Genomic DNA, 14,803 nt, shown 5'->3' on the forward strand with positions numbered 1-14,803 from the left:
TATTACAGTGTCTTGACAGAAAACCGCAACTACTTTTGGGGTGTTGGATCTAAATGCCTGCCTTATACCACCATGACTGTGCTTAGAGATTTATTTTCACAATGAAAAACATGGCTAATGAATACCTCCAAATGCATTAAAACCATTCCTCTCACACAGATGCAAAACCGTAACAGATGGCTTTATAAAGTAGCTCACCAATGACCGCGCGTTGTGTCTGTTATAACGGTGGTAACTGAAACATGTTGAAGATGGTGTGCACACATGTTCTGTGGGTTACTTAATTTGGCTACCAGAGACTTCAAACTGGTGGTGTCTGATTCGCTATACTATATTTATATATGTATATATAAATATATACAGGTATAATACAATTTTGGTGAACAAAGTTGAAGGTTTCCACATTGCAGACAGAGGCACTGAGTTAAAGATTCTATTGTTCCCCCAAACATGCTTAATGAAGTTTCTGTTTTTTTTTCTTCTAAGTTTCCATCATGCAGCCATTTAATTTCCATTCTTATAGGAATTATTAATTTTCTATATACACATTTATCACAGGCTAGTACCCCATAATAAACAAAAGCATGTATGGAGAAAACGTAAAACCACGCTTGAAAATCAAGATAGAAGAAATATAAGTCACTTACGCTAGTGATGCCTGGATTCAATATTCAAAGCAGCTAAAGGAATATACGCACCCCCCCCTTTTATTAAATGCACACAAACCACATGAAGACAGAAAACTGAACATATTTTAAGAGCACACACATTTGATGGCTAAAAATCAAACTCATCACCAGCAGTCTGTAATTGCTGTCTGTGGTATTGTGCTGGCAACGAAAGAAAACTCACAGAAGGAAATCAGAAATTAGCTTTCTAAAGCATAATCGTTGACCTCGATAGTGGAAGCTCCTTCACAAACAGCAATGGTATTAATGGAAATACTAGGTGTCAGAGGTGCTAACCTGCACAACATGAACTGGTTCTGTCAGAAAACGATCCCATCCCATCCTGAATTCAGCTTGCAAATAAATGGTAAGCAAATACATACACTAGCACTGCCTTGTGAAAATACAGATTTTGCTTTCTAAAGCCAAACATTCTCATCAAGTACTGTGGAGGGGGAGCCATTGAGAAGGCCAAGGGGTTTGTAAGATTGTCTTCCCACAAGCAAAAGTCATGCTACCGTACCATGCAAGGATGTCTTACTACAATGCTATCATTCTTAACAAAGAGATGCACTGTGGATCTAAGCTATTTGCAACTGGTTTCCCTTGAGTTCTGGGTTTATTTATTTATGTATTTTTGAGCTAAATATCAACCTGTAGGTAAAGAAATGAGCTTGACGGTCTGATGTATATGACTTACACTTAGTTGGTGCTGGGCTCCTGGGGCCAGCGCCTGCACCTTGGGAGTTTGTCCACTTGAAAGACACAGTGCGGAATGCTGAGCACTTAGAGGAGCAGGCAGGGTCCACTGGCTGAGAGGCTATGAGTGAGGAGGATATGCTCCTTGGTCTATGTGTTGCCTTTGGGATCTGTTTTGGGAAGGTCCCTTTCCTGAGGTTGGAGGTTACGGTAAGGAAGGCTAGCTGGGGGCTTGGAGTTGCCCAATTACCTTGCTCTCTTCCTCTCACGGAGGACACAGATAAAATGCTAGATTCTGCTTGCCCTTCCTTCTGTGTTTAAAGGCAGTGAGGTGCGGACGTGGCAGCTTTTCCCTTTAAGGTCAAAGGAGAGTTCTTTCTGCCACTTTGGTGAATGATCTTGCCTTCTGTCAACCTTGAATTTAATCTTGCCTTAGCGATACTTGCCGAAAAGAAAGCTACACAGAGGGGCATCTTCTGACTCTCCTCTTTACAAATAAGAGTTAACAGTTCTGTTCACTCTCTCCCACTTGACACTACTTACTCAACTTCTGTGACATTCCTACTGCTTGGGTTTCAAGTAAAGGGCGAGAGTGACAGTCTTTTCTAAGGTCCAGTGATGGGCACTCAGTTCCAGGAAGCCTGGATGTTATTAAAAGAAAACCAGGAAGGAGATGAGGCAGTTCTCTTTTTTAGGGTTTCCTGAACCAGACATTCTGACAGAGTTCAAGTCCAGTTAGCTTACTCTACCCTTGAACTTCTTTGAATGGGCAAGTAGTAAATGAATTCTACTCAATTAATTGAAATTCTGAGAGTCCTCATGGATGATGGAAGCTGACAAGTTAAGGTTTGTTGGTACCTGTAGAGAAAGATGTTTGCCTTACGTGGGCCAACCCTTCCAAAATCTGCCAGTTAAGGTCACATTCACCCATGCAATTCTTAAGATTTCTGAGGCCACAAGGGCACAAAGGGGAAGGTTATTAAAAGACAGAAATAAGTGGACTCTTTATTAAATTCTGTGAAAGGTATAAATAAGTTATCATTAATTGCACTTGGAGCCTCTATGGGTTGATAATTAAAATTTTCAAAAAATTTGAAGTGTTAACTAGGCCCCAAATCCTGAGTCAGGCTAATCAAAGTAGGAATCTTAATGACTACTGCTATTCAAGTATTGGTGATGAGCAGTTCAAAATTTAACAATTAGGTATGTTGTGCCTGAGAGTATTTTTTGAGAATTTCAGGTTTGATGGGAGGAAACTATTTTATCACACCTTGAAACACAGTGGTGCGAAGTTTTCATTTATTTACCCTTTAAGTCCATTCCAAACCTCATCAGATGCCCAGTAACAAGGCTTCCTTCCTCCCTGGCTGCAGCTGTGGCTACAGAAGATGCCTTTCGTCCTTCTTCATGTCTTATATTTTGCATCTAACATGACGCTGTGTGGCATATTAAGGGACTTATATGTGAAATTACTTAACCACATGCACACTTAGAGATTGAAGGAACTTGTTTGAAAGTGACAAAGCAGTCTTTTTCTATAGAAGATTCTTTTAAAAAACAAAAAACAAACAAAAACAACCAACCCTGAAAATGAAAATATAAAACCCCATGAAATATTCATGTGAAGTTACTCTGACTTGGGCCGGCATGGCTTATCAGAAGAGGGTACGCCAGGTAAATTCAGGGTGGCTTTTTTGTCGGGGTCTGGAAGCGTGAGAGTTTCTGGGGCCGACTTTTTTCGGGGCCGATCTTTGGGAACGGACAGAAACTCGGGCGCGTCCGTGGACAGAGGGGTGGACGGAGCGCTAGAAGGGGCGCTGCGGACCGAGGACGGCAGCAGGGGACTGCTCGAGATAGAAATCGCGGGAGGGAAAACGCCGATTTTCTTGTTGGTGGCTTCCTGAGTGGCGCGTTCGAATTCGCGGACTTCATCCATTGTCATGTCTTCAAAGAAAAACAAGATAGGAAGAAAAATGAGCAATTATGTACAAGCGATACAAATGGAGTCATCTCTATGCCTGTTTTTAAAGCACCCATAAGAACACTATGACAAAGAGGCCTCTCTGGATTATAAACCCAAATTGTCACTGAAATGCTAAACCCTGAATTCTTCCTTCTTATGGAGGCAAACCCCTGCAATAGTAGTCCTTTAGGAGTACCTGTCCAAGACTTCCCAAAACGCTCTTCAGTATTTTATGTATTCTGAATAAGAAGATATCAGGAGAATACAGAACCAGACTGGAGCAGAGTGTGTATGTTACAGGTATGACTATTATTAGACGTGACCATCTTTTCTATACAGGGAAGGTAATTAAAACAATCAATGGCCCCCAAATGATGCATACGACGTATGGCAAAAGTAGGTTTACAGTTGTATGGGCAAGTTTATTCTTTTATTATAATTTATTAATTATTGTGTTATTTTCTGTATGAACCACCATAAACCTATTTTTGCCCCACCCTCATAAACAGGTCACATAAGAACATATGAGCAAATCAGAAATATTTTTCAAAAAACAAAATCCTTAAGCGGATTTCCTGGAAGCAATTAATACATTTCCTGAAAGGTAAAGTTTTTACAAAGGAAATATAAAATAATGGCTGTGTGGATATAATATAAAATTCAGAGTAGAACAAGAAAAATTGTGCCTGTAAACTTACCACTTAAAAAAAAAAATACTAAGACTATTCAACAAACCCAAAAAATGAGATTATGTTTTAATAAAAGAGGTTTTTGCAAAATAAAATTGAGACACTCAGAAAAATTCCAGTGTCTCGGGCTCTGCTTCTGCTGTAATAGGTGGGTATCATCCTGGAGAAGCCAGGCTGTCTGCAAAGGCAGCTGAATACACTGCTCTTCTCCACACACCCAGCAGAGAGCAGAGATTGCCCACGGTATTCAGGTTCTGATTTTACAGTTCCTTCCAGAGTCGCTAAAGCTCCCTTCCACGAAGGGACTGAAACTGCTCAATTGAAAAGGAGACCGTTCGCTTATTGCCGTGAGCACAGATGTTAGACTTGCGTCCTTCCCGTCTAATTTGTTCCTACTCGGGTTGATGATTTAAATGTTAGTGAGCACCCATGCCGTTTTTATTTGTGACAAGACAGCAGCCTCTTGATTTCAACTGTCTTCCATTCTGATACAGAAGAGAGACAATGGAAAAATAAGCAGGCTCCAGTTTGAAGGAATTCCACCAAGGAAGGGAGATGGTATAAGCACTCAAAACAACCACTTGGTGTAACTTCTGAAGAGACAGGCATGTCTTTCGCTGAAGCCCTGGGAATGCCCGTGAGCCGCCGCCAGAGAATGCACAGGCTTTCCCATGGGGAGAGCCATCCCAGGTACCATCGCCTACCTGGTAAACTGGCTTTCTAACACTAGTAGCACAGTAAAACGAAAAGGAAAACAAGCAAAGAGCCTAAGCCGAGAGCTGCAAGAACTCAGAATGAGACAAGCCCTGCGCCTGTATCTCTGGATGAACGTTGCCTCCCCCTTTCCTCTGCTTCCTTGGTCTGGTCAAGTGAGCATCTTTCAGGGAACAGCGGAGAGGGAACTGGTGTCTAACATTCCTAAAAGAAAAGGTAGTTGAAAAGTGATGACAACTCAAGGACAGTTTCCGTAAGGAGCCTTTCTAACTTTAGAACAGGGGGAGAGGAAGGGGGATGTCCTCTCGGAACTGGTCTGCACAGAGAGAGGATCACCTGGGCTGGACCTTGGGAGAAGGGTTATCTGCGAATCCCACCACCATATACGAAATGGAGAGTGAGAGGCAGGGCCACTTCAACCACAGGGGCAGCCACAGGCGTCCAACAGCAGCCTTGCACGGCATCTTCCAAAGGCATGCTCGAAAAACTTAACTAACGGTTTCCAAAGTGCAAAAAAGGCCTTCGCAACTCCAAAGCACTCACAACACGGCCACCTCTCAACCTTCTGTAACTACATCATCAGTTTCTTAAAAACCTGATCCAAGCCGGCACCCAAAGAGATCATGGGTCTGGCCAAAGGAACATATAAATGACTCAGTGATTACATTTTTCGTTGTCATCTATACCTCCTCTTCATCAGCACGAATGACTGCGATGTAACTATTTAAAATGCTGGCATACACCATACCGTTAGCTCTCCATTTCCAGTGTGCCAGGGGATTAGATTACCTCAGGCTCCCTGGGGATTCAGTCCCAGGCTACATTGGGTACAGGCCCCACTCCCCACACCTTCACTGCACAGTCACTGTGTATGAACGGACCACAGACCCACCTTGACGTTAACCTAGTCACAGAATGCATTTCAAAGCAAATGTAGGGAAACCTGAAATACCAGATGGGCCAGAAGCCTTCCCTTGAATGAGTAACGGTTACCTATGTCTTTAAAAGTTACTGACATGATGATCTATTTTTCTTAGGACACCTGATGCTGCCCCTCTGTTCTTTTATGGTGCAGACCAGGCCGTTCTAGAACCACCAAATGTTTCCACTCTCCATGTTCTTGGTTTTATGACTGAAACAGCCTGCTAACTCCAGCGGCTTTAAAGAATCGAAATGTCTGGAAGCAAGAGGTGACACTGTCCAATTTAGACCCAGCTCAGGCTCTTTACCAATAGCCTCTGGGCGACGGCACTTTTTAGTGCAAGTTTGAGAACTGAGCATTTACAGTATTTCAAAGATCAGTGGAAATGTACGTTTGGTAAAGGGTGGGCAACACGTTTTAAAAATTCTACATACACTTGTTTGGGCATGGCTCTCTATGGCATCCACAGTGGAGGAATGCTGATTGCAAACTTTTATGTTGGTTTGTTCATGCATGTTTTTCTCGTATTCCCGAACATCATCCATTGTCATATCTGAAAGAAGGTCAAGATGTTGGCAACTTCCGTTATTAAATGCAAACTTTCAATGGGGAGACTTTAAGGGACAGATGGTAGCTTAGCAGAAGCCAAAGAGAGGTTTAAAAAGCAGGGGATTCACTAACTTTATGAAGAGTAAATCATAAAGTTAGCCAAATCAGCCAAAGGGGGAGTGAGTACAAGGAAGTGAAGTCAAAACAGTCTTAGAACAGAGAAGAGTGGAAATTATTGAGCGGTGCCTCTCGAAGAGGGAGCTGAGTGGGGAGAGTATTAGCACGTGGGCAGTGCCATAGCCTGAGATCTCCTAAACCAGAGTTAGAAGATCCCTTCAGGGACAGGCTCGGGTTTGCTCGGTGTAACACTTACCTTCCATGTACCTTTCCACACAGATTCTTTCAATCAGTGCATTCAACAGAAGGGACACTTTCATTGCTATTGTGGAGCCTTGATGTAGAAGGCAGAGGAATGGTGGTTACCGGTGCCGGGGAGACTGGGAGTAACGCTTGCCCAGAGGTGTGTTTTTTGCGCAGAATATACAGTGTCAGAGAGCGCAGGGCTGCACTGAACTTCAAGTCTAGCCTAACAGCTTGAAGATGGCTGCCGCTACTTCCACCCACACCCACCTATAAATAAACTGGCACATGCCATCATGATTTTTGGCCCAAGTCTGCAGCTTCTCAGTATTTCAGGATAATGATCTGTGAATCTAATGGTTTTCAATGGGGGGACAATGTTGACATTTATGACTGTCACCACTGGGACACCACCTTCCTCCAACAAAGTATAATCTGGTCCAATAGTCAATGGTGCTGAAGTTAAAAACTACTGTTCTAATCCAACTGATAAAGAACACTTAACACAGAACTAGTCCATTTTCAGTATGTCAAGTGCATAAAAGTAACAATTAATCTCACTTGGAATACTTTTATTGCCCCCCCCCCCGACTCCTTGGTTCTTTTACTACATTTTATCATTAGTTTCCTCAGATGGGCATTCTTCTGGTGCTCCCGTGGCAGAATTTAACTTCATGCCTCTTTACAATAAAGGTATGCTGACGATCAGTTAATCAACCCCCCGATCACAAATCACCTTGGGGCTTTAGAGTGGATGTTTATAACTGGAATTTTTCCTTAGTTGTTTTCTGCATCATGTGTTTGGTGTCTTTTTACATCAATCCATGTGTGTCACGTGAGATTCTCTTTCTTTCCAAAGGGCAGCCTTGCCAGAAGTAGGGTCTGGGGCCAAAATGGAGGGTGGCTCTAAATCCAGACCTGGGCTATGTTTTTCAGTGGATGGTTCCCCCCCGGCCCCCCAAAGCTGTTGATGAAGAATGTTGTCCATAGCAATGGAAGTATCAAGAATGCTAAGCAGTGGTCTGGCCAAGCAAAGAGCATGCTTTTCTTTTAGAAAATCGAGGTAACTGGAAGCAATAAAGAGATGCTGCTTTGTGATTGGAACAAATGCACCTTAGTTAACAATAATAACACATTCTTTCAATACAATCACTTTAATTTCAATGGCTAGTTATCAACACTTCTTAAACACAAATATACCTGGAATGAATACTGAGGTCATTTTAAACTAAATGTTTAAAATTTAAAGAAATTTTTCTGTCCTGATGTTCACTAGACACTTTCTTTCCTCGCCCTCACTGCCATGACAGGAAGGTGGAAAACGGTAACAAAGGCATTTTCGCTTCTTTGTTCTAGTGAATTCCAACACAAATCACTCTTTATTTTTAATTAGCTCAGTTTTAAGAGAAGGGCTTAAACTGTGTTACTATGTGCTTTAAAAGACAGATCAATTTTATGGATGTGAAGAGGGACTTAATAACAAAGATACTCATTACCACCTTGTTCATAATAGTGAAAAATTGAAAACAACCCAGGGGACTGATAGTACTATGCAAACCATTACAAATAATGTAGAAAAGCATTTGACACTATAGAGAAATGTCCTTGGTATATTGTTAAATAAAAAATAGGAGGTAAAAATTATGCATATTATGTGAAATCATTTTCATCAGAAAAGCATTATATACATTTAAAAAAGACAAAGTATACATTTCAAAAGGTTAACAGTGATTGTTTCAAGGGGCTGGAATTATAGGTAATTTCTTCTTTTTTGGTTATCTATATTCTCCAGATTTCCTACATCAAACATGCACTGCTTGCGTAAGAAAGAGAAAAAGATTATTTAAAAATCTATTATTTGCAATCATTAGAAGAGGGACACCATCACTCTGGAACTGGTAAGGAGAAGATACACTTTTCTAGAATTGTGCACATTCTAGAAACAGAATCCCCCCTCCTTTTTAAATGAAGAGTGAAAAAACAAAGTTTCAGAAAACTTTATCTAAAATAAAAACAACCTTCCAATCAGACCACATAAGAACAAACATCTCCAGTGAAGTGGTTCTCTAAAAGATGATGGTAATTTGGTCCCTGCTGATGAAGAAGCAAAATATGTTTGCCTAAATCCTGAACTATCTCCATATACCATACATGCTTATGGAAATGATGCAAATATTGTCAGTATTCCTCAGTAATTTACGGGAGGCCAATCAAGTGAAAATGTATGTTTCTGTTCAGGTTATTTGGTAAAATATATTATGTCTTGCTTCTGCAAAGTATATGACCCTGAAATCTACTATGAATCAAGTTTTTAATAAGTTCAGTTACAGGTGCCCAATGACAGATTACCCTTTTTGAGATGATTTATCTGCATCACGGATTGATTTTCAATGATCGGTGATGGCTAGCCATTTAGGTTTGGATCTCTTTGTTTCCAGCTACCAAGTGCTTCTGTGCATCAGAGAAACTCTTAATTAAAAGAATCTATGTTGCCCTGGCTGGTGTGGCTCAGTGGATTGAGCACCGGCCTGTGAACCAAAGGGTTGCCGGTTTGATTCCCAGTCAGGGCACATGCCTGGGTTGCAGGTGACAGGCAACTACACATTGATGTTTCTCTCCCTATTTCTCCCTCCTCTCCCCTCTCTCTAAAAGTAAATAAATAAATAAATAAAATCTTAAAAAGAAAATCTATGTCGATTATTTTGCAAGTAAACTGAAAAATAATTACCCTTTAATTTATAGATTTATAAGGTCATAATTTACTTTTCCTAAATAAGGTTTCTTAAATAAAGGTGTCTTAAACAAGTGATACTCAGGGGAAAAACTGGGACAACTGTAACTGAATAACAGTAAAATAAATAAATATAACAAGTAATGCTGGGCTAATATCCCTATTTAAGAGAATAGTGGGTCTAGTACAGTATGTCTGCTAAGAAAGGGACACCCTAATATCTTTGACACGTGGCCATCAGAGGCTGACTGATATGAGCAGCCCTGGGGAGTATTCTGGGGGCATAAATGCGCCTCTCTTTACATTTCAGTGGAGCATGATTTCATTTCTCACCCTCCTCATGGGAGGGCAGCGCAGGTGGCAGTCCCCTAGCCCACCATGCGGAGGTCACCCCGCACGGAGCCTGAGCAGAACCTTCTCCTCGGCCGTGTGACTGGGCTGAGCCTGGAACCGCCTCCTCTGCCATCAGCCCAGCATCATCAAAGGTCTGGACCCAGGGGATCTGGTCATTGATGAATCTTCTTTGGTTCCCTAAGCCATGAACTAAAGGCTCTCATTAAAGAGCAAAATACACCCCAACTTCATGAGTCTTGGTCCACTTTAACCATTTTCTACTTTAAAAAAAATAAAATATGGGTTCTAATTATTATTTAATGAGTCACTCAAGTAATGCATGAATCACATTTCATAGAAATAATTCAAGTAGCATTGGATTACATAGAGAAAAGTTTAACTCCTTTTGACCTTCCCCACAGATCCTATTCCTTCTGGAAATAACCATAGGTTGCCAGATTTTTTTTTTTTTTTTGTATGAATTCACATGTATGTTACTACATACACACATACATAGTCTCATTTATTTTACACTTATGGAATCATATACTACAGTATACTAAGCTATACTGTACTATGCATATTGTTCTGGCTTGCTTTTTCTACTAGTGAGGAATGTACCTATTTCCATATCAGTACATAAGAACTACCTTATTCTTTTTAACTGTTGTACATAATATTTGTAGAATGGGTAGATATCGTAACTTACCTGACCACATTTCTGTTAATGGACATTTACACTGAGCCTAATTTTTAGCTTTTGTAAACCCTACACTGAATAGCTTTGTACCTATACTCAGGAGCACATGTATAGTATTCCTTAAGAATGAATTTCTAGAAGTGGAATTGCTGGGGCATTGGTCATCTGTACTTATTATTTTCATAAAAACTCTTCATTTGCTCTTCTACCTATCCAAAACCGAGTATTGTCACTCTCTTAAGTTTTTGCTACGAGATGGGCAAATGTTGTATCTTTCCATTGTTCTCACTACATTTCTCGTGATTAGTAGTGAGGTTATTGGCCACTTGCATTTCTCTTTCTACTGTTTACTTGTTTGTTTTTTCTATTGAGTCGTTGGGTTTTTTATTTACAGGACCTCTTTATGTATGATGGGTATTAATCCTCTGTTAGCTACATATATTGCAAGTATCTTCTCCTAGACTTTCAATTTTGTGTATGGTGGCAATTTTCGTTCAATCATTTTAGTTTTAAATAAGGCAAGCTGGTTTCATGGGAAGTGGAGGCAAGATCATGTTTTTGAAAGGCCTTTGGGACAGAATTCAGTTGAACATACAGAGAAATTACAAATGCCAAGGGACAAAACATCTGCAAGGAAGAACTTTCCTGCATTGTACTGCACGTTTGCAGCGCCTCCAAATGTTTAAAAAGGACCTTACAACTCTAATTCAATAACCTGTTCAATGGCACATTATGCTATATTTCCTTCTATAAACATCTTCTCTCCACCTCCAGGCTCCACAGCCTACATGGGAGTCCTTTCTTCCTCGCTGGCTGGGTTGGGTTTGGAGTAGCGGGGAAGGGGGCCTCCCAGCAATCATGAATTCGATTTGACACTCCTTTGGCTCCACCAAAATGGTGGCTGTCTTTTGGGAAGTGCCTTACTTACACCTTCAAAAATGATTACAAATCCAATAATGTGTGTTATAAATAGCTTGGGGTGGCTACACTTTTTTGCAGTGAAACTTGCCAATCCTCAAAGCTTAGTGCATGTAATTCAGACCACTGAGATCCAGAATTGTCATCTATAGTTATGATTTTTCCCCGTATAGTTCTTAATTTGAACGAGTGGCGAGCAGATCACAGATCCCTTTGGAAATCTGATGGAAAGTTACCAGTTCTCTCCCCAGAGAAATGAACATAATAAGCTCACACACATAACGTGTTGCATAAGAGTCGTGGCACTCAAGTTCATACGAGGTCGTTGGAAAATGCTGGCAGGGTGACCTCAACCAGCGAATGCTACCTCCACCTTGAGCTCGCTTCACTCATTGTGAGCTAGGGACTCCCAGATGATTTCTAAGTCATTTTCATGAGGTGGTTTTATCTGTGCCAATAAGAACTAACCTCCAGATATTTTTGGGAGGGTGAGGATTTCAAAGATGTTCCTGAGGTTCCCTCGCTCACAGCCTCCCTCCTGCAACCCTGTGCTCCTCTTTCAAAATATGGTCAGACTGTGGAGCAAAACCACGCTTCTGTGAAGCTGGGCTGCTATTTTTATCCACCCCCATCTTCCCAAAAGTGTGGTTGTTACTTCTCTGATTAGTGTTCTAGTCATGCAGGAGATACCCAAGGCTCGGGGATAAAGACCAATCAAGCCTTTGAAAGACAAACTCACGTCCTCCAACAGAGGAAATGGTTCCACTTTACCATGAACATGAGCAGAATAACATCTGTTTAGGGAAACAGTTATGGGACAGCAAAATGCTGAAACTCAGAAAAGACACAAAATTGAAATGCTTGGGCAAGAAAAGATCACCATCATTTAAATTTTTTTTCTTTCTTTCTTTCTTTCTGACTCTTACTTAAGCCCTAGAGGTGCTGAGTCTAGTAGAGAGAAGGACATCCAGGGCCGCCACTGCATAAGGGTGTAGGGCTTGTCCACTGTATGAATGCAGAGCCTAGGAGGCGAATGGAGCTAAAATTCAGCCCCGAGCCGATAACCCTGCTGAATCTGCCTAAAAGGGGCACCTTTCTCTAATTCTCACAAGGCATGAGAGCTTGGCAGTTGGCCCTGAGGAGACCTACCATTCTCTAGGCTAACCTGTTTGTACAGAATTCAACTTTCCTTCCTTGCCATCTAATCTGGCTTACAGTCCATGCTAGACACCAGGTGTCCTTAAACTTTGTTGAGCACCTGAATCATCTGGAGGGCTTCTTGAACCACACTGTGGGCCTACACCCCAGTGTATTTGATTCTGTAGGTTTGGGGTAGGGCCTGAAAATCTGAATTTCCCACAAGTACCCAGGGGATGCTGATGTAGCTGGTCCAGAGGCTTCCCTCTGAGAACCAGGCTATAAGCTACAGGCAAGAGTTGTTTTTTGTTGGTTTGTTTTTGCTTTGGATCTTTTCCCTGTTTACTAATGACAAGTGTCACTGAGCCTATATGGACCGAAGAAAAATAAGCAACTTCAGGTACCCCAAACCGAAGGCCTATCCTAGTAGACATTTGGCTTCCAGAACAGTGACACATACCCATTCACCTGAGAGGCCCACAGTCCACACTACCTTTAATAAGGGGCTCAGAAGACACTCTGTGGGCAGGGCTATTTCCATTCATTTAACTTGAGTGTCTGCATCTGTGTAAGGAAGGAGTCACTGTGTTGCTGGCAAGCAGCTCAGCTGCGGGACGATGCCAACAGTAATTTACATGAAATGGATGGGGTGGTTCTCAGACCCCTTGCTGAATGAAAACGCTTCTTGTTCTGGTTGAGGCTAGGATTGTGTATATAGGGGGTGGAGACCTCCTCTGGGGAGTCTAAGACGCCCTGATGGTCTACATCCACTAAACCACGTGCTGTTTTTCTTCACTCAGATACAGAACAGGCTTTTTGTCAATAGACTCCTCGAGTTCTGTCTTCGCCTATGCCATCTAAAATATTGGGTTGGCCAAAAAGTTCATTTGTTTTTTTCCATAAGATGGCTCTAGGAGCGCTTAGCTGTCTTTAACTCCATTCGAAACAGTTTTGTTAGATTGTATTGTGACAGCTGTCATATCAGTGTGCATTTAGAAAAAAATACTTATCAAGATTGGTGAATTTCTGTGTAGTCATTTTAATATTGTAGGTGGAAAGAAGTATGCAACATTTTCAGCCTATTATGCTTTATTATTACAAAAAATGTAAAAATGCAACTGAAATGCAAAAAAGCATTTGTGCAGTGTATGGAGAAGGTGCTGTGACCAACTGAACGTGTCAAAAGTGGTTTGCAAAGTTTTATGCTAGAGACTTCTCGCTGGATGATGCTCCACAGTGGGGTAGGCCAGTTGAAGTTGACAGCGACCAAATCGAGACACTGAGAACAATGAACACTATAAGACAGCTGACATTCTCGAAGTGTCCAAATCAATAGTTATTGGTGAAAATGAAAAACGTGTATTTTATTTTACAGAAAAAACCATACGAACTTTTTGTCCAACCCAATAATATGTAAATGGTCTCCTTTGTGAGGTCTCTAGGACCAGAGGCGTCCAGTTTCCTCTGGTGCATTATTCCAGCTTTGGGCCCCCGTAATAGTTGGAGATTGTTCTTTTTTCAGACTGTAAGTATTTAAGTCTCTTCCTTACCCCAGGCTTGGCTTGTTGATTTGGTTCCCGCCCCCCACACTTCAGCAGCTCACTTACGAGAGGCCCACCCACAGCTTTTCTCTTTCCTGACCCGATCTCAAACCGTTCTTCTGCAATGACAGGCTTGCGGTGGCTTGTCCTCTTAATCAGGACCCAACTACCCTGAGTGATTCTGTTTCCTTAAAAGTCTGCTCTGGCATTCTGGCACTAGAGAGCAGTCTTCCGACGTGCCCTGTGTCTTCTTGGTCCTCCAAGTGGCAGATATTGGGCCCTTCAAGTCCCCCTTCACTAGCTAAACTTCTCATTTGTTGGAACCTATTATCCTCTGACTATCCTCTTGATATTTCCTAAGTGTCGGGGGTAAAGAAACCAGTAGTTTGGAGGAATCCAAGTTGAGACAGACCCATTCTTTTGGGGGGGGTCTATGCTCCCTCTAAGAATCTGAGTAAAGCTCCCCAGAAAATAAACAACCAGAAAGATTGGTTTAATGATCAGGGGAAGTAATCACAGAAGACTTTCCCTCCACCTGCTTCACAAAACACAACCACTACGGGGCCTTAGGAAGGCAGCATGACCATGGAGCGGGGACGGCGCCCCTCGCCGCATGTGAGCGGCATCCTGGGCATGTGTGTGGAGACCCTGGTGATCTTTCAAAAGAATCTGTTCCAGGAAGACCTGTTTGTCTTCAGGAGATGCAGATCTGGGAAAAATGGCAAAATATAAAGTGCCTATGGCCTACAGAACCACGTGTCTAACAATGTGGCTCAGAAATAGCTAACAACATTACTGACAACCACTCACTGTCTTTGCCCATTCAGTACAGCCTAGGTTTTCACTTTAAATTTGGTACCTTCTGTTCAGAAGAGGAAG

At 41.8% G+C, this 14,803-nt stretch overlaps 1 protein-coding gene across 1 annotated transcript in view; it reads right to left on the reverse strand.

Annotated features, from left to right (window-relative positions):
• Positions 1-2,628: 2,628 nt before the first annotated feature.
• Positions 2,629-14,803, reverse strand: part of PITPNC1 (phosphatidylinositol transfer protein cytoplasmic 1) — a 206,330-nt gene continuing 194,155 nt past the window's right edge. Inside the window, exon 9 of the mRNA XM_090291100.1 lies at positions 2,629-3,311. Within this exon, the coding sequence (XP_090147226.1) occupies positions 2,995-3,311 (317 nt within the window). The 3' untranslated portion in view covers positions 2,629-2,994. The remainder of the gene's footprint in view (positions 3,312-14,803) is intronic.

The sequence above is a fragment of the Furipterus horrens genome, unplaced genomic scaffold (genome assembly GCF_987537825.1).
Source record: "Furipterus horrens unplaced genomic scaffold, mFurHor1.1.pri manual_scaffold_11, whole genome shotgun sequence".
Lineage (NCBI taxonomy): Eukaryota > Metazoa > Chordata > Mammalia > Chiroptera > Furipteridae > Furipterus > Furipterus horrens.